A 23898-nucleotide genomic window follows, 5' to 3' on the forward strand; every position below is an offset into this window, starting at 1 on the left:
TGGTGTGCCTTGAGGACCGTGGTTGGGAATGCCTGCACTGTTGGTGTGCCTTGAGGACCGTGGTTGGGAATGCCTGCACTGTTGGTGTGCCTTGAGGACCGTGGTTGGGAATGCCTGCTGTAGCGTATGCAGTGCGTCTGCTGACATGCAGTAATAAAGGCGCAATGCGGCAGATTCTGATTCCGTCGGTCCCCTGCATGTTCCCTCGGGAGACGGATGGTTTGCCCTGCGCATTATGAGTTATGCGCATGTGCAGGGCTTCTGTGCGAGCGCAATGTCGGTGTGGCCCTCACACAGGTCAGGAGAGCGGAAGATGGGGCATAGTAACACCCAGCATTTCATGGGCAATCCCATGCAAATGTCTTCCCCGCCCTGTCTTTGGCCGGAAGCCTCCATATATAAGTCAATCTCCACGCCACAGTCTCCACTGACTTATATTTGCGAGCCCTGGAGAAATCATTCGTTGGTCTAGCAGCGGGGAATGTGAGGAGATGTGTTTTCGTGTCTGTGTGTGTGTGTGTGTGTGTGTGTGGGGGGGGGGGGGGGGGGGGGGGGTACCGAGTCAACCAGAATGAGGGCCATTGTTTCAAACATAATAATATGTTGCGTGGATTGTTTTTATTTTCAGATAACATATAAACACCTAAACTGACATTTTTCAAACCTATAAGATCGTAAAACATTGACTGAAAAATATTATTCTAGTTTTTTAGATCCTTAATATCCGCGGCCTAATAATAACCCAGCAAAATAATGATAATAATAATGAAACAGAAATTGATCTGTGCATTTATTTTCATGAATGGTTTGAGATATACAGCAGCCTTCTTGTGGAAACAGTTGTACTACACGTTGACAGCCACTCATGCCTTACAATAAAAGATCCTTGTAGGCAAAGCAGGGAAGATCAGTACACGCCGCAATGCTTGTGCCCACACAGGTCTTCGCACAGTAAGTCTTTTCCTGGGAATAGATAAATATCCAAATTTCGGCCGCCTGAAATGTAAAGAAACGTCTGTTTGGTTTTTGTTGCACAAACTGTAAAACATTTATATACTCTCTGATTGTACCCGGCGTTGCTCAGGTTTGGTTGTGCAATGAGCATTACATGAACTTAATCCTTCTTTTGTTTTAAGCTTAACATCTTGCCATGTCCATGGTGTGACCGGCGTATACTGGTCTGTGGTGGGCTCCCGGATCTGACAACAGTTTTCTTAAACCACATGTACTCTACCCCCTTCATGTAAGAATAAAAAATAAGACTGTGCGCGCAGGAGGAAAAGCAGCGCTCTTACCTATCAGGTGGTTTCTCCTGATAAAAAAATATTTAAAAAAATGGGAATGGTGGCTGCGCTCTATTGAAAGGAATAGGGGATAACTTACGTCAATGATATTTTCTAGAGTAAACTAAAATGGTTACATAACAACACATTTTCATATGAAAATTTTAGCGTTTAGAGTGCTCAAATAAGCCTAGTTTTTTAAGCATTTTGTAATTATGTACTTAAGAATATGCTGCACGTTTTGATATGTATATTTCTATACACTGTTTAACATCCGGATGTTACAGTGTATAGAAATATACATAACAAAACCCATCTATCCGTGATTGACAGTCCTTTGATTGTAAGAACCACCCCTTTTCTAAGGTACAGGTTGAGTATCCCGTATGCGAGTATCCATTATCCAAATTATTCCAAAAACCATAGATTCCAGAAAGTGGAAAAAAAAAATTTTTTTGCTAAAACTTACTGGGGACAACTGTTACAGCACTACTGAGGACACGATATGTAACTGGCACTACTGAGGACATGATATGTAACTGGCACTACTGAGGACACGATATGTAACTGGCACTACTGAGGACATGATATGTAACTGGCACTACTGAGGACATGATATGTAACTGGCACTACTGAGGACATGATATGTAACTGGCACTACTGAGGACATGATATGTAACTGGCACTACTGGGGACATGATATGTAGCTGGCACTACTGGGGACATGATATGTAACTGGCACTACTGGGGACATGATATGTAACTGGCACTACTGGGGACATGATATGTAACTGGCACGACTGAGGACATGATATGTAACAGCACTACTGGGGACATGATATGTAACTGGCACTACTGAGGACATGATATGTAACTGGCACTACTGGGGACGATATGTAGCTGGCACTACTAGGGACATGATATGTAACTGGCACTACTGAGGACATGATATGTAACTGGCACTACTGGGGACATGATATGTAACTGGCACTACTGGGGACATGATATGTAACTGGCACTACTGGGGACATGATATGTAACTGGCACTACTGGGGACATGATATGTAACTGGCACTACTGGGGACATGATATGTAACTGGCACTACTGGGGACATGATATGTAACTGGCACTACTGAGGACATGATATGTAACTGGCACTACTGAGGACATGATATGTAACTGGCACTACTGGGGACATGATATGTAACTGGCACTATATATGTGCAAGACAATGATTGCTTGGCAATCACATTCAGTACCTGAGATAGGACACAAATTTTGTTTCATGTTTTGAAACCTTGTGTTTTGAACAAATAAAATATATTTGTGTGTATTCCATGTATTTATACAGCATAAATGCAAGATACTTCAAAATACATAATTGAAATATTAAAATATTCTGAAATACGGAATAATCCGTTATCCAAAATTATGCTGGTCCCGAGCATTTTGGATAAGGGATACTCAACCTGTATATAAATGAGAACATTGAGTAAGCCCCCTCATCACCTTGATAAAGACTATGGTTAAAACGCATTGGTGTGAATCGGGGGAGCCACAGGAATTTCTGGACTTTGGAACTTGTTGTTTCTCCTTACATTTATCCAAAATGGTGAGCTACCCGGGTTTATACCTCACCTTTTAGATTGTTACCATCAGAGAACGCCTGTATCCTAAAATTTAATTCAAATTGCTTTTAAGTAATTATCCTCTTTTAAGTTGTTTTACAATAAATGTCATTTCTTCATTTTACCTGGTTTCTGGTTTCCATTTTATGGCTGAGAGTGGATGAAAAACGAATACCATCTCACTCTGCCACATATGTGATGGTGTTGTGATTATTCTCCTCTTGGATCACTTTCTGTGCAGTCACGCAGGCATCTAAAGAAACCTGGATGTGCTTAGTACCTACTTTATATATGCAAGCATAACTGTGAGTGTCACTATATGCAGGGGCGGATCCAGGATAAAATGACAGAGGGGGGGCACCATGATAAAACAGGGTGTGGGTGGGGGAGGGGCGGTGTTAGTGGTGCCAGTGTACATGCTAAGAGAGCGGCAGAGAGAGGGTGGGAATGGGATTAAAAATAGGCCCTGGCATTTAAAGTACGCAGGCCCACCATGGCGACAAAAGTGAAACATGTAGTTGTGCGCGCGCCGAAGGCGCACTCCGGAAAAGGGTGTGTGGCCACTCAACAGGGGGCGTGTCCTTGAGTGTAGTGTACCACACCATATACAACTTCTACACATTATGCAACAAAATACTAGACCCCATTATACTTGCCCCTTACACATGATGCCACACGGATTGAGCCAAAATTCAAATAATGCCACACGGATTGTGTCAAAATTCACATAATGCCACACAGATTGAGCCAAAATTCACATAATGCCACACGGATTGTGTCAAAATTCACATAATGCCACACGGATTGAGCCAAAATTCACACAATAACACACGGATTGTGTCAAAATTCACATAATGCCACACGGATTGAGCCAAAATTCACATAATGCCACATGGATTGAGCCAAAATTCACATATTGCCACACGGATTGAGCCAAAATTCACATAATGCCACACGGATTGAGTCAAAATTCACATAATGCCACACAGATTGAGCCAAAATTCACATAATGCCACACTGATTGAGCCAGAATTCACAATACACTTCATAAACATGGACATTGTCCGCCAAAGGCATGCATTAAACATTTACACCATAATGTCCATTACACGTTAAGTTACACGCCATCACAGTATGTCCATTATGTATTATGCCAAACACCTTAATGCCTATTAAAAATCATGCTACATAAGTGTTGTTTAATTACTTGCTCATTGCCAAGGGTTCCATGCTCATTGCCAGAGGTTCCATGCTCGTTGCCATGTGGGATTACATGCTCATTGCCAAGGAGGAATACATGCTCGCGGTAAATGGGGGACAGCCGCCGCCAGGCAGAAGTGATAGCCACTGACAGTGGCAGAGCCTGGCTGTATTCAGAGCAAGTCCTGGCTATTTGAAATAATACCCCTTTCACACCAGAAAATGCATTCCCAGGTTGGCCCCTTTTATACCAGCCTAGTCCCTGCATTTTCTGGTGTGAGGGGGAGAGAAAACCACCCCTCCCCCCCTTTAACAAGTTATCTCATTTAACCGGCTATATCTTCGGAACCATTTGACCCGTTTACATGAGACAAGTATCATATTGAAGAACTTTTGAGTGGGCTTTGAATGATTTTGGTCCAGTGAAACTGGAACGTTTGGTTCCAGAGTAATCTGCCCTCAAAGAACATGAACAGCCATGAAATTACATTTCAAAAATAAAAAAAATCGGTTTACCCGCAATAACTCTGGAACCGACTGACCGATATGGACCAGCCTGATATCATATTGAAGGCCCAGCAATTTGGAATTGAATGGGATCAACCACAACCTTCTGTGATGCTGGGGGGTCGGAATTAACGGGTCCCATATTATCCTATGGGGAAAAACATTACAGCTTTGCCAGGCGATATCTCCGGTTCCCGGGGGCTAGAGACATGGGGCTGGGCTCGTTGGAAAGCCCTGGTCCTCAGCTACAAAATAAAATGACAGGGGGGCATGTGCCTGGGTGCCCCCCCCCCCCCCTGAATTCACCAATGACTATATGCAATTTTGGAGTCACGTGGTGATTTTTGATGATTACTCCATCTAGTGGTGATTCTAGAAAGAAAGACACCTTTATATGCATGTCCTTTCTTTACTTTTAGTAAGCAAAAGTAAGCCTGCGTGACTGCACAGAATGTGATCCAAGAGGAGAATAATCACAACACCATCCCATATTGATAATATGTGTTTATAGGAAAGGACTATCATATAGACTTTGATTACATACATTGTTTCTTTTGTGTTTTATTTGTTATGTACATCTGTGGAGTCATATTGGGAGAAGAATAGAGGTAACCTTTAGGGAATATTGCTGATGGAAATTATACCCTATCCTTTCAATAGAGCCCAACCACCATTTCCATTTACCCCTACCCTATTGCTAGTTTGCTGAGTATTGCCATTGCCTTGATAAAGGTCCGCACCAGAACCAAAACTTCTGCATCGTTTTGATTGGATTGATTGGATTAAACTCTGGATTTATGCTTTCATGAGAAGTCTGGTGAGTGCTGTTTTTCCCTCTATTGGGATTTCTGGGTATGTAATTGGGAGTGCCTCATTACAGTACTCTCTAAACGGCACCCCAGCAGACACCTGGGTTAAAGGTGTGAGTGCTTTTGGTTTCAATTTGCATAATTTTTGCCCCGCCTCCTTCCCGAAGAGCCACGAATCTCTGGATTTACACCTGTGGAGGTAGTAGTTGTGGGGGAATGTCGGGGGGGTTCCACGGACAAGAAGGAGGCTTGCTCATCTTTCCAGGGGTCAGGAGGGGACATGATTTTCGGGAGCCTCCTGGCCACTCTGGGAGGGTAGGCAAGTATGGTTCAGATACACGGCATGAAACTGAGCATGCAGGGCCACAAACCCTGTGATGGGCAAAATAAGAAGTAAGAGGTACTGTAAGAAGTACTTCTCCAGTTGGGCTTCCCCGATAAGGTAAACAGGCTAATGGTGGGTAACAGAGGCAAGCTCTGAGAAGCAAAGCTTTTAGGGAGCTTGCTAAATAGCCTCAGAAATCCTTTCCATGGGAAAACTATGGGGCTGCTGCTGTACAGTGTTATAGTGACTATAGTCTTGGTAAATATGGGACGCAACTAAATTCTGCGGTTTCTGCATGTGTAAAGGACAGAATCCGTTTGTTCAACAGGTGCTAAAATCATATGGGTGGTGCCACACAAGCCAGACAAATGCTTATATTTATAGCTGAACAAATGCAGCATCTGACAGGAACCAGAAATCTACTTCAGATTGTAAGGACAAGAGATAACACAGTAGCTGGTATTCAATGCTGTCGGCAAAGGGGTTTCTGGGGCGAGGGTGGCTTGCTTTGGGCGAGGATCGCTGAAAACAAGCCATCCTCACCATCTAAGCGCCTCACCGGCCTCTCACTCTATTCTATGTTCTGAGGGAATCTAACCGCCTCGCCGGCCTCTCGCCCTATTCTATGTTCTGGGGGAATCTAACCTCCTCTCCGGCCTCTCACCCAATTCTATGTTCTGGGGGAATCTAACCTCCTCTCTGGCCTCTCACCCTATTCTATGTTCTGGGGGAATCTAACCGCCTCGCCGGCCTCTCACCCTATTCTATGTTCTGGGGGAATCTAACCTCCTCTCTGGCCTCTCACCCTTTTCTATGTTCTGGGGGAATCTAACCTCCTCTCTGGCCTCTCACCCTATTCTATGTTCTGGGGGAATCTAACCGCCTCGCCGGCCTTATTCTATGTACCGTGGGAATCTAACCGCCTCGCCGGCCTCTCACCCTATTCTATGTTCTGGGGGAATCTAACCTCCTCTCTGGCCTCTCACCCTTTTCTATGTTCTGGGGGAATCTAACCTCCTCTCTGGCCTCTCACCCTATTCTATGTTCTGGGGGAATCTAACCGCCTCGCCGGCCTCTCGCCCTATTCTATGTTCTGGGGGAATCTAACCTCCTCTCTGGCCTCTCACCCTATTCTATGTTCTGGGGGAATCTAACCGCCTCGCCGGCCTTATTCTATGTACCGTGGGAATCTAACCGCCTCGCCGGCCTATCACCCTATTCTATGTTCCAGGAGGGGGGGGTGAGGATACCCCCGAATGGCAAGGTTTGCCGCTAATTCAGCAAACCTGCTGCATACAGTGGCGACCCTCACCATTTTGATGGGCGCACTCAGCATTTCCACCTTGCTGGAAAAACCCAGTGAGGTGGATATGGCAAGTTCAGTGAGGTCGGTTGAATACTGACCCGTGACGGCGAGCTATCGACACTGCTCGCCAAAGGGCATTGAATATACCCCATAGTGTTACCTTTAGCTACAAAATGCTGAAGCTTTGTGTATTGTGTAACACCACCCAATATGTATTATGGCTAGGACAGCGGTGGTGTTAACCCTGTTCCCACTGAGCACAGCTTTGTCCAAGCACTCTCTTATCCAGTACCCCTAGTGACACCTAGCCGTCAGTGGGCAGCATTGTTTCTTGTCATATTAGGAACGCGTTAAAGAAAAAATGCTGCATTAATTTAATTGCTGTGTAGCATCCAATGAAGATTAAGGAGCAAAACAAATTACATGCCACAAAAGTTATTTATTGTTGTTCTGCCTATTTGAATCCACCTCACTAGTTTCATGCCCTCGGAGTTATCTCACGGCCCATCCACATGATGTGTAATCATTGCAGATTTTATATTGTGGCGTAAACGTGCATGGCTTGCAAAAATGACAAACTCTGCTGAAAGTGCTGCCTATTGCACTTCGGCTTGTACCTCTGCATATCTCCCACAGTGCTGTACACTTAGGTGTCACTCAGGGATGTTCACCGGACACTTTTCGCGCTTTGGGTTTTGAGTTCTGATTACCTTCAAGTTTTGGATTCTAATGGGTTTTGCCAAAATACCTTTTTTTTTTTTTTTTTTTTTTAAACCCTAAAAACTGCTAAAAATCGCAGAATTATTGTGTTTTTTTTTTCTCCTACACTACTATTATCCTCAATAACATAAATTTACACTCATTTCCAGTCTATTCTGAACACCTCACAATATTGTTTTTAGGGCAAAAGGTTGCATCGAGGTAGCTGGATGACTATGCTAAGCCACACAAGTGTGCGGCACAAACACGTGGCTCATCTAGGAGTGGCACTGCAGTGGCAGACAGGATGGCAGTTTGAAAAAGTGGGCGATTGGTGCAGCACTGTTACGGACTTGGGGGTTACCCACCATGGGAGTCCGGAGACAGTAACGTGAGGATGTTGGTGTGGTGCTGCAGGAGGCAGGGAGCTGGAGATCAGGCGTGAGCCCGTAGCCGGGACCGCTGGTTAGAACGGCCACAGCGAAACCCTACACTGACTCTGTTGAGTCCCCCGGGCAGATGGAATACCCCTGCGGTAGTGCTAGGCTTCGCCTGTAGCCGCCGCGTTCGAAGGAGCCGGTTAAGCCTGCTCCGACCCCGATGCAGCCAGGAGTTATGTGGTGACAAGGGGTGAGCGATCGCCAGGGGGTATCTCAAAAGGCAGATCTAACTAACGGGCCTACCTGAAAAAAACCCTGACTAACCGGCACCAGGCCAAGGACGGGACAGCGCGACCGAGTCGCAAACACCAGAACAAAGCAACAATAGGGCGCTACCAAACCAAACACACGCCAACATAAAAATAGTACTCTTAAAGTGACGGTACCCCAAAACAGACATAAACCCACAGTTGTGGGCCTCTCCGAACCACGGAGAGCAGAACCAGGATAATAATGATTATAACTAAGGAGGAAGGGCCGCTTGCCCGTAGGAATAAAGAATAAGGAACCAGGCTCCACTGGAGCACTTACGTGACCGGCCCAAGACTGGACACTGACCGCAGCAATCGGGCAGCTGGATAACGGCTGGACTACGGCTACACGGTGACCGCAGTGAGACGGCAGCTGGACAATGGCTGCACCACGGCTGGAGGTCCCTGGACTAGGACAGCAAGGGGACAATGATATTTGATCCAGACTGCAGCAGGATAGGACACTTGACTGGACCCAGACAACACAGGACAAGACTGTAAACAGGACCCAGACTGAAGTGAGAAGGACTCCAACAGAATCTACACTGAATGGAACAGGAGCAGGACCTAGGACCAGAGAGCAGTAGATCTGCAGCTACCAGCACAGAAAACAGCAAGCTATAACTGGCAGAGATCCAAAGAAGAGCATGCCTTATCAAGGCCTCAGATGATTGATAACACCTGGTGGATCTCTAGGCAGTCTCCCAGCAAGTGCTTGATTAGCTTAATATCTCACAGCCTAGTGAATAAATTAAGCTCCCAGAACACAAAGCTGTAATGGCAACAGACCTGCCACTGGAGGCAACCAGTGAGCCAAAATGCCAAACAGAAATTGACAGAAAACAAAACAGACTGAACCTGGTTCCTGACAAGCACTGAGTTGGTCTGCAAGTGTGCTGTGCTGTGTATCTGTTTTTATCAGTTTAATATCTTATAAGACCACGAATACCATCTCACTCTGCCACAAAATAGGACTTCTAAAGAAACCTTGATGTGCTTAGTACCTATCTTTTTATATGTAAGCATAACTGTGAGTGTCACTATATGCAATTTTGGAGTCACATGGTGATTTTGGATGATTGTTCCATCTAGTGGTGATTCTGGAAAGAACAACACCTTTACAAAGATACCTTTATATGCATGTCCTTTCTTTACTTTTAGTAAGCAAAAGTAAGCCTGCGTGACTGCACAGAATGTGATCCAAGAGGAGAATAATCCCAACACCATCCCATTTTGATAATAGGGAGTTTTGGAACCCCTCCTGTGTTTATAGGAAAGGACTATCATATAGACTTTGATTACATACATTGTTTCTTTTGTGTTTTATTTGTTATGTACATCTGTGGAGTCATATTGGGAGAAGAATAGAGGTAACCTCTAGGGAATATTGCTGATGAAAATTATACCCTATCCTTTCAATAGAGCCCAACCACTATTTCCATTTACCCCTACCCTATTGCTAGTTTGCTGAGTATTGCCATTGCCTTGATACTCCTATCTCTAAGCAGCTGAAATCACGAGTGAAAAATGGAGCAGGATGCTCGCTCTTTATATAGCGTTCCGGATCTCGTGAGAATCCGGCGCTAGGCAATGACGTTTTGCCCGCGCGCCCGGATCCGAGTCAGGCAGGAAGTTTCGAGCACTGCTCGGATTCGGGTTTAGATAAGTGATGTTCGTGCGGGCTCGGATCTGGGAAATCGGAGCCTGCACATCTCTATTAAGAAGTTATTTTATTACACATAAATAGATTTGTTCAACCATCACATCGAAACATTGTACTTCTACAAGAGTGACCATACTATTGTGGGCAGCCTGGCTGGGTAAACAGCAGATAATATGTGGTCAAATCTGGTGGATCGAACTGACTATGGGTAGAGATGAGCGGTCCGGATTCCCCAGAATCCAAACCGCTCCGAACTCAACCGGTTTGACGCCCCGCGAGCCGTGCTCACGAGTTTCCGGGTTTTATCATAAACCTGAGCACGGCCGAGCGCGGCAATCTGGCATCGGATTCTCACGAGACCAGTGGTCGAAGTGGAAATTTTGAAGTGGCGGCATGGTAAAGAAGAAACGTGCTCTTGTGCGCCAAAGGGGGCGTGGACATACAAAAGGGGAGTGGTCATGCAAAGGGAAGTTTCCTTAACTGTAATGTACCACACCATATACCCGCAGAATAAGGTATCTAGAGAGGGATGAGTTTAGTATCCCATCAGATCGGATGCTGGCAGTCGGAGTACCGACACGAGCATCCCAACTAGTGGCCAGTTACCAGAATTCTAACCTCACTGGGGATATCAATGTCAGAGTCCCGACTCCTAGCATACAGATTATAAATATGCAGGTGGGTAAGTGTTAGGAAGGGTGTGGTATATGGGTGTGGACAGTCGGGATCCCGACTGGCCGGACTCAGACAGCATGGCGAGCGCAACAAAGCCCCTTGCGGACTCACTGTGCTTGCCACGCTGCGGGCACAGTGGCTCGCTGCGCTCGCCACCTATTCTATTCTCTCTCTATAGGGGTCGTGGACCCCCACGAGGGAGAATAGCCGGTGGCCATCAGGACCCCGAGTGCCGGGGTCTTGACTCTCAGGAAACTGTCCAGGACCCGTTAGGATGGGGAGGGGGGAAGGTTAGGTTTAGCCAATAGAGGGAATTTAAGGATAGGGAACTGGGTGGGAGGGTTAGTTTTTGACAATGGGGTACAAGGGTTAGGTATTAGCGGGGAGGGCCTAGGGATAGACTGGTATGGGGGTGGGGGTGTTTATAATTAGGCTGTAAGAATGCAGTGTTAGGGGAGGGTAGTGAAGTTGAATATTCTTACCAGAATGCATTGCTGTAGTTTCCCCGATGCTGTATATTACTGTGCAGGGGCAGATACAGAAGACAATGAAGGGGGGTGGGGCACCATGATAGGGAAAGGAAGTTAGCTGTGGCAGATATATGCAATGTGCACTCCCCTAATACAGAAGACCCCCTAAGTTACATGACCTCCTTTTAGCAATAAATTAACCCCCTCCTCAGAAAGAGCATTATCTCCCATTAGCACAGAATAGTGAAGTGCATGTGCAGTGCAGAGGGGTTTGTGCTGTGCAGAGGGGTGCTGTGCATGTGCAGTGCAGAGGGGTGTTGTGAAGTGGGGTGTTGTGCAGTGCAGAGGGGTGTTGTGCAGTGCAGAGGGGTGTTGTGCAGTGCATAGGGGTGTTGTGCACTGCAGAGGGGTGTTGTGCACTGCAGACGGGTGTTGTGCAGTGCAGACGGGTGTTGTGCAGTGCAGACGGTTGTTGTGCAGTGCAGAGGGGTGTTTTGCACTGCAAAGGAGTGTTGTGCAGTGCAGAGGGGTGCTGTGCAGTGCAGAGGGGTGTAGTGCAGTGCAGAGGGGTGTAGTGCAGTGCAGAGGGGTTTTGTGCAGTGCAGAGGGGTGTTGTGCAGTGCAGAGGGGTGTTGTGCAGTGCAGAGGGGTGTTGTGCAGTGAAGAGAGGAGTTGTGCAGTGCAGAGAGGAGTTGTGCAGTGCAGAGAGGAGTTGTGCAGTGCAGAGGGATTTGTGCAGTGCAGAGGGGTTTGTGCAGTGTAGAAGGGTGTTGTGCAGTGCAGAGGGGTTTGTGCTGGGTTATATACTGTACTGGTCGTGTGCTAGGCAGGCTGTCAGTCAGTGTAGTGGGGTACAGTAGTACACAGGCAGGCTGTCAGTCAGCTTTTCATTTTTTTTTCCATTTTGGTGTGTGGTGTGCTGCGCTGCAATCCAATACACCATATATTAATGTCAGAACAAGTTCCATGTGTGATTGTTCTGCCTCCACGGCCACGCAGTGTTGTACATGCCCTGTCCAAAAATAAAAAAATAAAAAAATTGCTTTTTTTGGTGTGTACTGCACCCCAATAGTATACACCATAAGTTCCATGTGTTATTGTTCTGCGCCCATGCAGCATTATACAAGCTGCGCATTAAAAATAAATTAAGATATTAAAGTAAAAAAATCCAAATCAATTTTTCTCTTCTTTATTCATTGTTTGTGTGTACTGCACCCATAGTATACTGTCAGAAGTTCTGTGTTTGATTGTTCGGCATCCACGCAGCGTTATACAAGCTGCGCATTAAAAAAAGTTAAATAAAAAAAACTATTTTGCTCTTCTTTATTGTTTGTGTGTGCTGCACCCCAATACACCATACTGATACTGTCAGAAGTTCCGTGTGTTAATAACCAGCCAGCTTGCTGCATACCTTGGCCTAAATTGAATGAAAACAACATTGTGAGCTGCAAAGTGATCAAATTGTCTGGAAATGAATGAGATTTGAAAATTACGCGTTTAATATGGGTGCACTATTCTATACTAATACAATTTCTCAGGGCATTTAGCACACTCCTGGTAAATAATATGAAGTTAATGCATGCAGAGATATCCCAAATTGTGCCCAAAATGTGCAGGCAAAATACATACAATATTTGGATAATAAAACTGCTCAACCTCAAACACGCAGACACAATTACCTGTCTTCACAAAAGTAACAATAATGGGAGCCCCAGTGACACATTAGCAAACCACAAATCAAAACAGTTTGCTAATGCTGGGAACATCCATTACTTATACCTGCTCCCTACCACCTGTCAATAATATAGCGGTGACTAATGTATATGCATCTTTGTACTGAATTAGAATCTGTTCTCCACCTATATTAGAACGTCCCTGCCTAACCAGCTGCAAGCAAGCATAAGTGTCACAGTCACAACCAGCTTTATCAGTGCCAAATGCAGGAGTTTTAGAGGGGGGTTCCAAATGTAATCCAAAATCTCCCAATCTGCAGCGCATTGGGTAAGTATGGGAGTCTGGCAGAGTGGTAACAGCCCTAAAAATGTACTATTATATTTTTATACACTGGATACTGTATGAAATAGAGTATTAATATTTAACAGTACAGATGTTGTATATTATAGGCTGTTTCAAACAATTAAATAAGATAAGTGGTCAGGAAAAGGTTAAACATCACATAATAAATATATACACAAATAATAGAACCAGTACTGCATTTCTGAGCTCACAATCTCCCATATGATGGTAAGGCTCCGGTCTCTTCCCCCTGGCAGCTACTCTCTGGTCTATTGTGATGTTTGAGGGCTCAGATCCACCATACAGTAATGTGGTAGAAGCTGGTACACTGGGCATGTGCTGCAGCTCTGCTCTGCCCCTTACACTGCATGATGTGGTGGCAGCTCTATTGCTCATATTATATACAGTATACCAGTCATTAAGGAACTTGCCAAGAGGACCCCCCCCCCCTGCTTTTGCATATGTTTATGGTATACAAAGTACTAAATCCCAGCGGTCAAAATACTGACACCGGAATCCCGCCAGCCGAAATCCCGACAAGGGGGGGGGGGGGGTCGTGGATCGCCCGGTGCCTCGCTACACTCGCCACAATATTTTATTCTCCCTCTATGGGTGTCTTGGACACCCATAGAGGGAGAAATTGTTGGGATTTCGACCGCCGGGATTTTAACTCCATCCGGTTTGAGCCTACAGTTCTTTGAATGTGTATTCACACTGCATCAGGCCCTTTACTTCTGTTACAGAACATTAACATGAGTTTGTTGTTACCCTGCATTAAGGACACTCATGTTTTTATGATTTTGTACTTTATCCATATGACTTTTTTCACTATATATTTCTGTTTGTTTTCTTTTTCCTTATTAGACTGCAGCTGTGGACTGTCCTATTAGCACTGTCATTTGCTTACACTCTCATTTTACTAACTATCCCAACTATGATGTATTCTCATCAATAATATTACTCACTGCGATTATTATAAGCGGTCATCAAATACTCCATCCTCCTCCACCTGCGGATCTTCTTCTTTTAGCTCTAAACCACAAAGAAATCTCTGAGTGATTAGCAGCTCCGGAACACATTCTGACATAATGAACTTGTACGAAAGCAAAATAACAAATGATGCCACAGTCAAGGTTAATATTATAGAAAAGTGGTCAGCTACTTATATTATCCACTCTTGTGTCTAGAATGACCAGAACATTGTATTCTCAGCTCTATGGACAAGATTACCATGGATGCAAAGATAAGTTCCTTGCAATTTTGGGCATAAAATGTTCCAGTTGCTTAGCAACCAATTGGAGCTTTTACAGGGCCCAGAACCATACCTGCTTAATCTCCCTGACTGTCCCATCTGGGCTTCCCCTTCCAGTATCTCCCAGGTGACTGAGGGGGTAGATTTCTTAAGCTCGGTGAAGTGATAAAATGTCTGGTTTTTATCACCGGCCAATCAACTCCTACCTGTCATTTTTAAAACCAAGCCTGTAACTTCACAGTTAGGAGCTGATTGGCCGGTGATAAAAACCAGACACTTTATCACTTCCCCGAGCTTAATAAATCTGCCTCTCAGTTTGACCTTATCCTTCTTTTTACCTTATCTCCACTTTATCTCCAGTTTATCTCTTCTCCAGGCTTAATACATGTGCCCCACTATGTGAGACAGGGGCAGAGGTATTAAGCAGACAGTGGGGCAGATGTATTGGGGGGGGGGGGCAACCGCCGCCGCCCTGTTCGCCTGCTTCATGTGGGGGGGATGCATTAGCTGGCGAGTCACTGAATTTCTTCTAAACTGGCTCACCTAGCTCCACAGGGTTCACAGCCATCGCTGACCTGCACCTCCAGTGACCAGCGCCCACAGGCAAATGCCTAAAGCTGCTTAGTGGTGACTCCGTCACAGGGACAGCACTACAACAGCGCTACAAATGCCTAGTGACCAAATCATAGATGGTGAATGTCTTTGGTGTTTTACTATGGTTAATGCAAATGTAGCATAGTATTACATTAATGCTGCACGGTCGCGAAGTTAAAGCGGATCTGCATGCTGATAAGACTGTGGTGCACCAATAAGGCGGTTAATGCGGCCCTGCATGCTGATAAGACTGTGGTGCACCAATAAGGCGGTTAAGGCGGCCCTGCGTGCTGATAAGACTGTGGTGCACCCATAAGGCGGTTAAGGCGGCCCTGCATGCTGATAAGACTGTGTTGCACCCATAAGGCGGTTAAGGCGGCCCTGCATGCTGATAAGACTGTGGTGCACCCATAAGGCGGTTAAGGCGACCCTGCATGCTGATAAGACTGTGTTGCACCCATAAGGCGGTTAAGGCGGCCCTGCGTGCTGATAAGACTGTGGTGCACCCATAAGGCGGTTAAGGCGGCCCTGCGTGCTGATAAGACTGTGGTGCACCAATAAGGCGGTTAAGGCGGCCCTGCGTGCTGATAAGACTGTGGTGCACCAATAAGGCGGTTAAGGCGGCCCTGCGTGCTGATAAGACTGTGGTGCACCAATAAGGCGGTTAAGGCGGCCCTGCGTGCTGATAAGACTGTGGTGCACCCATAAGGCGGTTAAGGCGGCCCTGCATGCTGATAAGACTGTGGTGCACCCATAAGGCGGTTAAGGCGACCCTACATGCTGATAAGACTGTGTTGCACCCATAAGGCGGTTAAGGCGGCCCTGCGTGCTGATAAGACTGTGGTGCACCCATAAGGCGGTTAAGGCGGCCCTGCGTGCTGATAAGACTGTGGTGCACCAATAAGGCGGTTAAGGCGGCCCTGCGTGCTGATAAGACTGTGGTGCACCAATAAGGCGGTTAAGGCGGCCCTGCATGCTGATAAGACTGTGGTGCACCAATAAGGCGGTTAAGGCGGCCCTGCGTGCTGATAAGACTGTGGTGCACCCATAAGGCGGTTAAGGCGGCCCTGCATGCTGATAAGACTGTGGTGCACCAATAAGGCGGTTAAGGCGGCCCTGCGTGCTGATAAGACTGTGGTGCACCAATAAGGCGGTTAAGGCGGCCCTGCGTGCTGATAAGACTGTGGTGCACCCATAAGGCGGTTAAGGCGGCCCTGCGTGCTGATAAGACTGTGGTGCACCAATAAGGCGGTTAAGGTGGCCCTGCATGCTAATAAGACTGTGGTGCACCAATATGGCGGTTAAGGCGGCCCTGCATGCTGATAAGACTGTGGTGCACCAATAAGGCGGTTAAGGAGACCCTGCATGCTGATAAGACTGTGGTGCACCAATAAGGCGATTAGGACGGCCCTGCATGCTGATAAGACTGTGGTGCACCAATAAGGCGATTAGGGCGGCCCTGCATGCTGATAAGACTGTGGTGCACCAATAAGGCGGTTAAGGCGATCCTGCATGCTGATAAGACTGTGGTGCACCAATAAGGCGGTTAAGGTGGCCCTACATGCTGATAAGACTGTGGTGCACCAATAAAGGCGGTTAGGGCGGCCCTGCATGCTGATAAGACTGTGGTGCACCAATAAGGCGGTTAATGCGGCCCTGCATGCTGATAAGACTGTGGTGCACCAATAAGGCGGTTAGGGCGGCCCTGCATGCTGATAAGACTGTGGTGCACCAATAAGGCGGTTAATACGGCCCTGCATGCTGATAAGACTGTGGTGCACCCATAAGGCGGTTAAGGCGGTTAAGGCGGCCCTGCATGCTGATTAGACTGTGGAGCACCAATAAGGCTTTTAAGGCGGCCCTGCATGCTGATAAGACTGTGGTGCACCAATAAGGCGGTTAAGGCGGCCCTGCATTCTGATAAGACTGTGGTGCACCAATAAGGCGGTTAAGGAGACCCTGCATGCTGATAAGACTGTGGTGCACCAATAAGGCGGTTAAGGTGGCCCTACATGCTGATAAGACTGTGGTGCACCAATAAGGCGGTTAGGGCGGCCCTGCATTCTGATAAGACTGTGGTGCACCAATAAGGCGATAAGGGCGGCCCTGCATGCTGATAAGACTGTGGTGCACCAATAAGGCGGTTAAGGCGATCCTGCATGCTGATAAGACTGTGGTGCACCAATAAGGCGGTTAAGGTGGCCCTACATGCTGATAAGACTGTGGTGCACCAATAAGGCGATTAGGACGGCCCTGCATGCTGATAAGACTGTGGTGCACCAATAAGGCGATTAGGGCGGCCCTGCATGCTGATAAGACTGTGGTGCACCAAAAAGGCGGTTAAGGTGGCCCTACATGCTGATAAGACTGTGGTGCACCAATAAGGCGGTTAAGGTGGCCCTACATGCTGATAAGACTGTGGTGCACCAATAAGGCGATTAGGACGGCCCTGCATGCTGATAAGACTGTGGTGCACCAATAAGGCGATTAGGGCGGCCCTGCATGCTGATAAGACTGTGGTGCACCAATAAGGCGGTTAAGGCGATCCTGCATGCTGATAAGACTGTGGTGCACCAATAAGGCGGTTAAGGTGGCCCTACATGCTGATAAGACTGTGGTGCACCAATAAGGCGGTTAGGGCGGCCCTGCATGCTGATAAGACTGTGGTGCACCAATAAGGCGGTTAATGCGGCCCTGCGTGCTGATAAGACTGTGGTGCACCAATAAGGCGGTTAAGGAGACCCTGCATGCTGATAAGACTGTGGTGCACCAATAAGGCTGTTAGGGCGGCCCTGCATGCTGATAAGACTGTGGTGCACCAATAAGGCAGTTAGGGCGGCTTTGCATGCTGATAAGACTGTGGTGCACCGATAAGGCGGTTAGGGTGTCCCTGCATGCTGATAAGACTGGGGTGCACCAATAAGGCGGTTAAGGCGACCCTGCGTGCTGATAGGACTGTGGTGCACCAATAAGGCGGTTAAGGTGGCCCTGCATGCTGATAAGACTGTGGTGCACCAATGAGGCGTTTAAGGCGGCCCAGCATGCTGATACGACTGTGGTGCACCAATAAGGCGGTTAGGGCGGCCCTGCATGCTGATAAGACTGTTGTGCATTAATAAGGCGGTTAGGGCGGCCCCACTTGCTGATACAACTGACTGTGGTGCACCAATAAGGCGGTTAAGGCGGCTTTGCATGCTGATAAGACTGTGGTGCACCAATAAGGCGGTTAAGGCGGCCCTGCATGCTGATAAGACTGTGCTGCACCAATAAGGCGGTTAAGGCGGCCCTGCATGCTGATAAGACTGTGGTGCACCAATAAGGCGGTTAAGGAGACCCTGCATGCTGATAAGACTGTGGTGCACCAATAAGGCGATTAGGACGGCCCTGCATGCTGATAAGACTGTGGTGCACCAATAAGGCGATTGGGGCGGCCCAGCATGCTGATAAGACTGTGGTGCACCAATAAGGCGGTTAAGGCGATCCTGCATGCTGATAAGACTGTGGTGCACCCATATGGCGGTTAAGGCGGCCCTGCATGCTGATAAGACTGTGGTGCACCAATAAGGCGGTTAAGGCGATCCTGCATGCTGATAAGACTGTGGTGCACCAATAAGGCGGTTAAGGTGGCCCTGCATGCTGATAAGACTGTGGTGCACCGATAAGGCGGTTAGGGCGGCCCTGCATGCTGATAAGACTGTTGTGCATTAATAAGGCGGTTAAGGCGGCCCCACTTGCTGATACAACTGACTGTGGTGCACCAATAAGGCGGTTAAGGCGGCTTTGCATGCTGATAAGACTGTGGTGCACCAATAAGGCGGTTAAGGCGGCCCTGCATGCTGATAAGACTGTGCTGCACCAATAAGGCGGTTAAGGCGGCTTTGCATGCTGATAAGACTGTGGTGCACCAATAAGGCGGTTAAGGCGATCCTGCATGCTGATAAGACTGTGGTGCACCAATAAGGCGGTTAAGGTGGCCCTGCATGCTGATAAGACTGTGGTGCACCAATAAGGCGGTTAATACGGCCCTGCATGCTGATAAGACTTTGGTGCACCCATAAGGCGGTTAAGGCGGCCCTGCATGCTGATAAGACTGTGGTGCACCATTAAGGCGGTTAGGGCGGCCCTGCATGCTGATAAGACTGTGGTGCCCCAATAAGGCGGTTAAGGCGGCCCTGCGTGCTGATTAGACTGTGGAGCACCAATAAGGCTTTTAAGGCGGCCCTGCATGCTTATAAGACTGTAGTGCACCAATAAGGCGGTTAAGGCGACCCTGCATGCTGATAAGACTGTGGTGCACCAATAAGGCAGTTAGGGCGGCTTTGCATGCTGATAAGACTGTGGTGCACCGATAAGGCGGTTAGGGTGTCCCTGCATGCTGATAAGACTGGGGTGCACCAATAAGGCGGTTAAGGCGGCCCTGCATGCTGATTAGACTGTGGTGCACCAATAAGGCGGTTAAGGCGACCCTGCGTGCTGATAGGACTGTGGTGCACCAATAAGGCGGTTAAGGTGGCCCTGCATGCTGATAAGACTGTGGTGCACCAATAAGGCGGTTAAGGCGACGCTGCGTGCTGATAGGACTGTGGTGCACCAATAAGGCGGTTAAGGTGGCCCTGCATGCTGATAAGACTGTGGTGCACCAATGAGGCGGTTAAGGCGGCCCAGCATGCTGATACGACTGTGGTGCACCAATAAGGCGGTTAGGGCGGCCCTGCATGCTGATAAGACTGTTGTGCATTAATAAGGCGGTTAGGGCGGCCCCACTTGCTGATACAACTGACTGTGGTGCACCAATAAGGCGATTAGGGCGGCCCTGCATGCTGATAAGACTGTGGTGCACCAATAAGGCGGTTAAGGCGATCCTGCATGCTGATAGGACTGTGGTGCACCAATAAGGCGGTTAAGGTGGCCCTACATGCTGATAAGACTGTGGTGCACCAATAAGGCGGTTAGGGCGGCCCTGCATGCTGATAAGACTGTGGTGCACCAATAAGGCGGTTAATGCGGCCCTGCATGCTGATAAGACTGTGGTGCACCAATAAGGCTGTTAGGGCGGCCCTGCATGCTGATAAGACTGTGGTGCACCAATAAGGCAGTTAGGGCGGCTTTGCATGCTGATAAGACTGTGGTGCACCGATAAGGCGGTTAGGGTGTCCCTGCATGCTGATAAGACTGGGGTGCACCAATAAGGCGGTTAAGGCGGCCCTGCATGCTGATAAGACTGTGGTGCACCAATAAGGCGGTTAAGGCGACCCTGCGTGCTGATAGGACTGTGGTGCACCAATAAGGCGGTTAAGGTGGCCCTGCATGCTGATAAGACTGTGGTGCACCAATGAGGCGGTTAAGGCGGCCCAGCATGCTGATACGACTGTGGTGCACCAATAAGGCGGTTAGGGCGGCCCTGCATGCTGATAAGACTGTTGTGCATTAATAAGGCGGTTAGGGCGGCCCCACTTGCTGATACAACTGACTGTGGTGCACCAATAAGGCGGTTAAGGCGGCTTTGCATGCTGATAAGACTGTGGTGCACCAATAAGGCGGTTAAGGCGGCCCTGCATGCTGATAAGACTGTGGTGCACCAATAAGGCGGTTAAGGCGGCCCTGCATGCTGATAAGACTGTGGTGCACCAATAAGGCGGTTAAGGAGACCCTGCATGCTGATAAGACTGTGGTGCACCAATAAGGCGATTAGGACGGCCCTGCATGCTGATAAGACTGTGGTGCACCAATAAGGCGATTAGGGCGGCCCTGCATGCTGATAAGACTGTGGTGCACCAATAAGGCGGTTAAGGCGATCCTGCATGCTGATAAGACTGTGGTGCACCAATAAGGCGGTTAAGGCGATCCTGCATGCTGATAAGACTGTGGTGCACCCATAAGGCGGTTAGGGCGGCCCTACATGCTGATAAGACTGTGGTGCACCAATAAGGCGGTTAAGGCGATCCTGCATGCTGATAAGACTGTGGTGCACCCATAAAGCGGTTAGGGCGGCCCTACATGCTGATAAGACTGTGGTGCACCAATAAGGCGGTTAGGGCGGCCCTGCATGCTGATAAGACTGTGGTGCACCAATAAGGCGGTTAATACGGCCCTGCATGCTGATAAGACTGTGGTGCACCCATAAGGCGGTTAAGGCGGCCCTGCATGCTGATTAGACTGTGGAGCACCAATAAGGCTTTTAAGGCGGCCCTGCATGCTGATAAGACTGTAGTGCACCAATAAGGCGGTTAAGGCGGCCCTGCATGCTGATAAGACTGTGGTGCACCAATAAGGCGGTTAAGGCGACCCTGCGTGCTGATAGGACTGTGGTGCACCAATAAGGCGGTTAAGGTGGCCCTGCATGCTGATAAGACTGTGGTGCACCAATGAGGCGGTTAAGGCGGCCCAGCATGCTGATACGACTGTGGTGCACCAATAAGGCGGTTAGGGCGGCCCTGCATGCTGATAAGACTGTTGTGCATTAATAAGGCGGTTAGGGCGGCCCCACTTGCTGATACAACTGACTGTGGTGCACCAATAAGGCGGTTAAGGCGGCTTTGCATGCTGATAAGACTGTGGTGCACCAATAAGGCGGTTAAGGCGGCCCTGCATGCTGATAAGACTGTGGTGCACCAATAAGGCGGTTAAGGCGGCCCTGCATGCTGATAAGACTGTGGTGCACCAATAAGGCGGTTAAGGAGACCCTGCATGCTGATAAGACTGTGGTGCACCAATAAGGCGATTGGGACGGCCCTGCATGCTGATAAGACTGTGGTGCACCAATAAGGCGATTAGGGCGGCCCTGCATGCTGATAAGACTGTGGTGTACCAATAAGGCGGTTAAGGCGATCCTGCATGCTGATAAGACTGTGGTGCACCAATAAGGCGGTTAAGGCGATCCTGCATGCTGATAAGACTGTGGTGCACCCATAAGGCGGTTAGGGCGGCCCTACATGCTGATAAGACTGTGGTGCACCAATAAGGCGGTTAAGGCGATCCTGCATGCTGATGAGACTGTGGTGCACCCATAAAGCGGTTAGGGCGGCCCTACATGCTGATAAGACTGTGGTGCACCAATAAGGCGGTTAGGGCGGCCCTGCATGCTGATAAGACTGTGGTGCACCAATAAGGCGGTTAATACGGCCCTGCATGCTGATAAGACTGTGGTGCACCCATAAGGCGGTTAAGGCGGCCCTGCATGCTGATTAGACTGTGGAGCACCAATAAGGCTTTTAAGGCGGCCCTGCATGCTGATAAGACTGTAGTGTACCAATAAGGCGGTTAAGGCGGCCCTGCATGCTGATAAGACTGTGGTGCACCAATAAGGCAGTTAGGACGGCCCTGCATGCTGATAAGACTGACTGTGGTGCACCAATAAGGCGGTTAAGGCGGCTTTGCATGCTGATAAGACTGTGGTGCACAGATAAGGCGGTTAGGGTGTCCCTGCATGCTGATAAGACTGGGGTGCACCAATAAGGCGGTTAAGGCGACCCTGCATGCTGATAAGACTGTGGTGCACCAATGAGGCGGTTAAGGCAGCCCAGCATGCTGATACGACTGTGGTGCACCAATAAGGCGGTTAGGGCGGCCCTGCATGCTGATAAGACTGTTGTGCATTAATAAGGCGGTTAGGCGGCGCTGCATGCTGATAGGACTGACTGTGGTGCACCAATAAGACGGTTAAGGCGGCCCTGCATGCTGATAAGACTGTTGTGCATTAATAAGGCGGTTAAGGCGGCCCTGCATGCTGATAGGACTGACTGTGGTGCACCAATAAGGCGGTTAAGGCGGCTTTGCATGCTGATAAGACTGTGGTGCACTGCAATCAGTGCAAGTCATTAAACAGTTTTTCTCCTACTGTTGTAGCACAGTGAGTGGCCACTCTACTGCAAACATTTCAGAAGTCTTAATGCATGGCAGCTTTGACGTTTTTCAAAACAGGGTCTGGGAACACATTGATGAAAAGGAATGGATGTGAGAGTGGAGCATGTGACAGCTTATGGTCTTAGCCTAGAGCCTGAGGCTGTCATTAATAGCATGGCTGGAACATTAACTCAGTGCTTTGAAAGAAGTGTTTTTTCTCCTATTCCTGTGCTCGCTACTTCACGTATCCATGGTGAGGTGTCTGGATGTGACGGGAAGAAAACGTACAAAATAAGTAAGCTTATTATTATTATTATTATTATTATTATAAGCAGCCTTTTAACTAGCTTGCCATTCAATAGCCATGCTGATGCAACAATTTCTCTGCTGTTAAATATTTTTGGTATTATACTGCAGTGATGGCAGCAAGTGCTAAAGGAGTTTAGTACATTTGGGTCATGCACTGGGTAAAGAGACCGTAAAGATGCAGCAAGTGAAACGTAAAGTGCATGGAATAAAGTATATAGAAATATATTACAACCTAGATACAATTGTATAAAGAAAATAGTCAAACATGAAATATGATCAGGGGGGCGTGGCCTGGAGTGACTAGGGGAAGACGTGCTTTCTGGCTCTCCCGCCTAAGATCCGACTAAATATCTTTATTTTGGACTGTATATCCTTCCTACCTGAGCTACAAGACCTAGATATCTTCTTCAGCTTCCCCTGCAGCAACAAGCCCAATCTATCTCCTCTCTGCCTTTCTGTGAACCGGCGTAATCCATGGGCTGAGAGCCCTGTCACCACTGCGAGCTGGGCTGAGCTGAATGGCTCCGGTCGCTTTCTGATTGTGCTGCTGCGCTTTCTGCAGGACGAACTCTGCTGTGTTGTGTCTATTCATCAAAGCGTACCCTTCCACTGCATAAACCAGCTGGTT

At 48.0% G+C, this 23898-nt stretch overlaps 1 protein-coding gene across 5 annotated transcripts in view; it reads right to left on the minus strand.

Moving 5' to 3' along the window:
* Positions 1-777: 777 nt before the first annotated feature.
* The window catches only part of RASGRP2 (RAS guanyl releasing protein 2), a 151193-nt gene continuing 128072 nt past the window's right edge, over positions 778-23898 (minus strand). For all 5 annotated transcript variants that reach the window (XM_083164806.1, XM_083164805.1, XM_083164807.1 and 2 more), the window contains exons 16-17: positions 14239-14305; positions 778-996 (exon numbers count right to left, since the gene is read on the minus strand). In XM_083164806.1, coding sequence (XP_083020932.1) covers positions 14247-14305 — 59 coding nt within the window. In that variant the 3' untranslated portion in view covers positions 778-996; positions 14239-14246. The remainder of the gene's footprint in view (positions 997-14238; positions 14306-23898) is intronic.

The sequence above is a fragment of the Crinia signifera genome, chromosome 11, assembly GCF_055691185.1.
Source record: "Crinia signifera chromosome 11, ASM5569118v1, whole genome shotgun sequence".
In the NCBI taxonomy this organism is placed as follows: domain Eukaryota; kingdom Metazoa; phylum Chordata; class Amphibia; order Anura; family Myobatrachidae; genus Crinia; species Crinia signifera.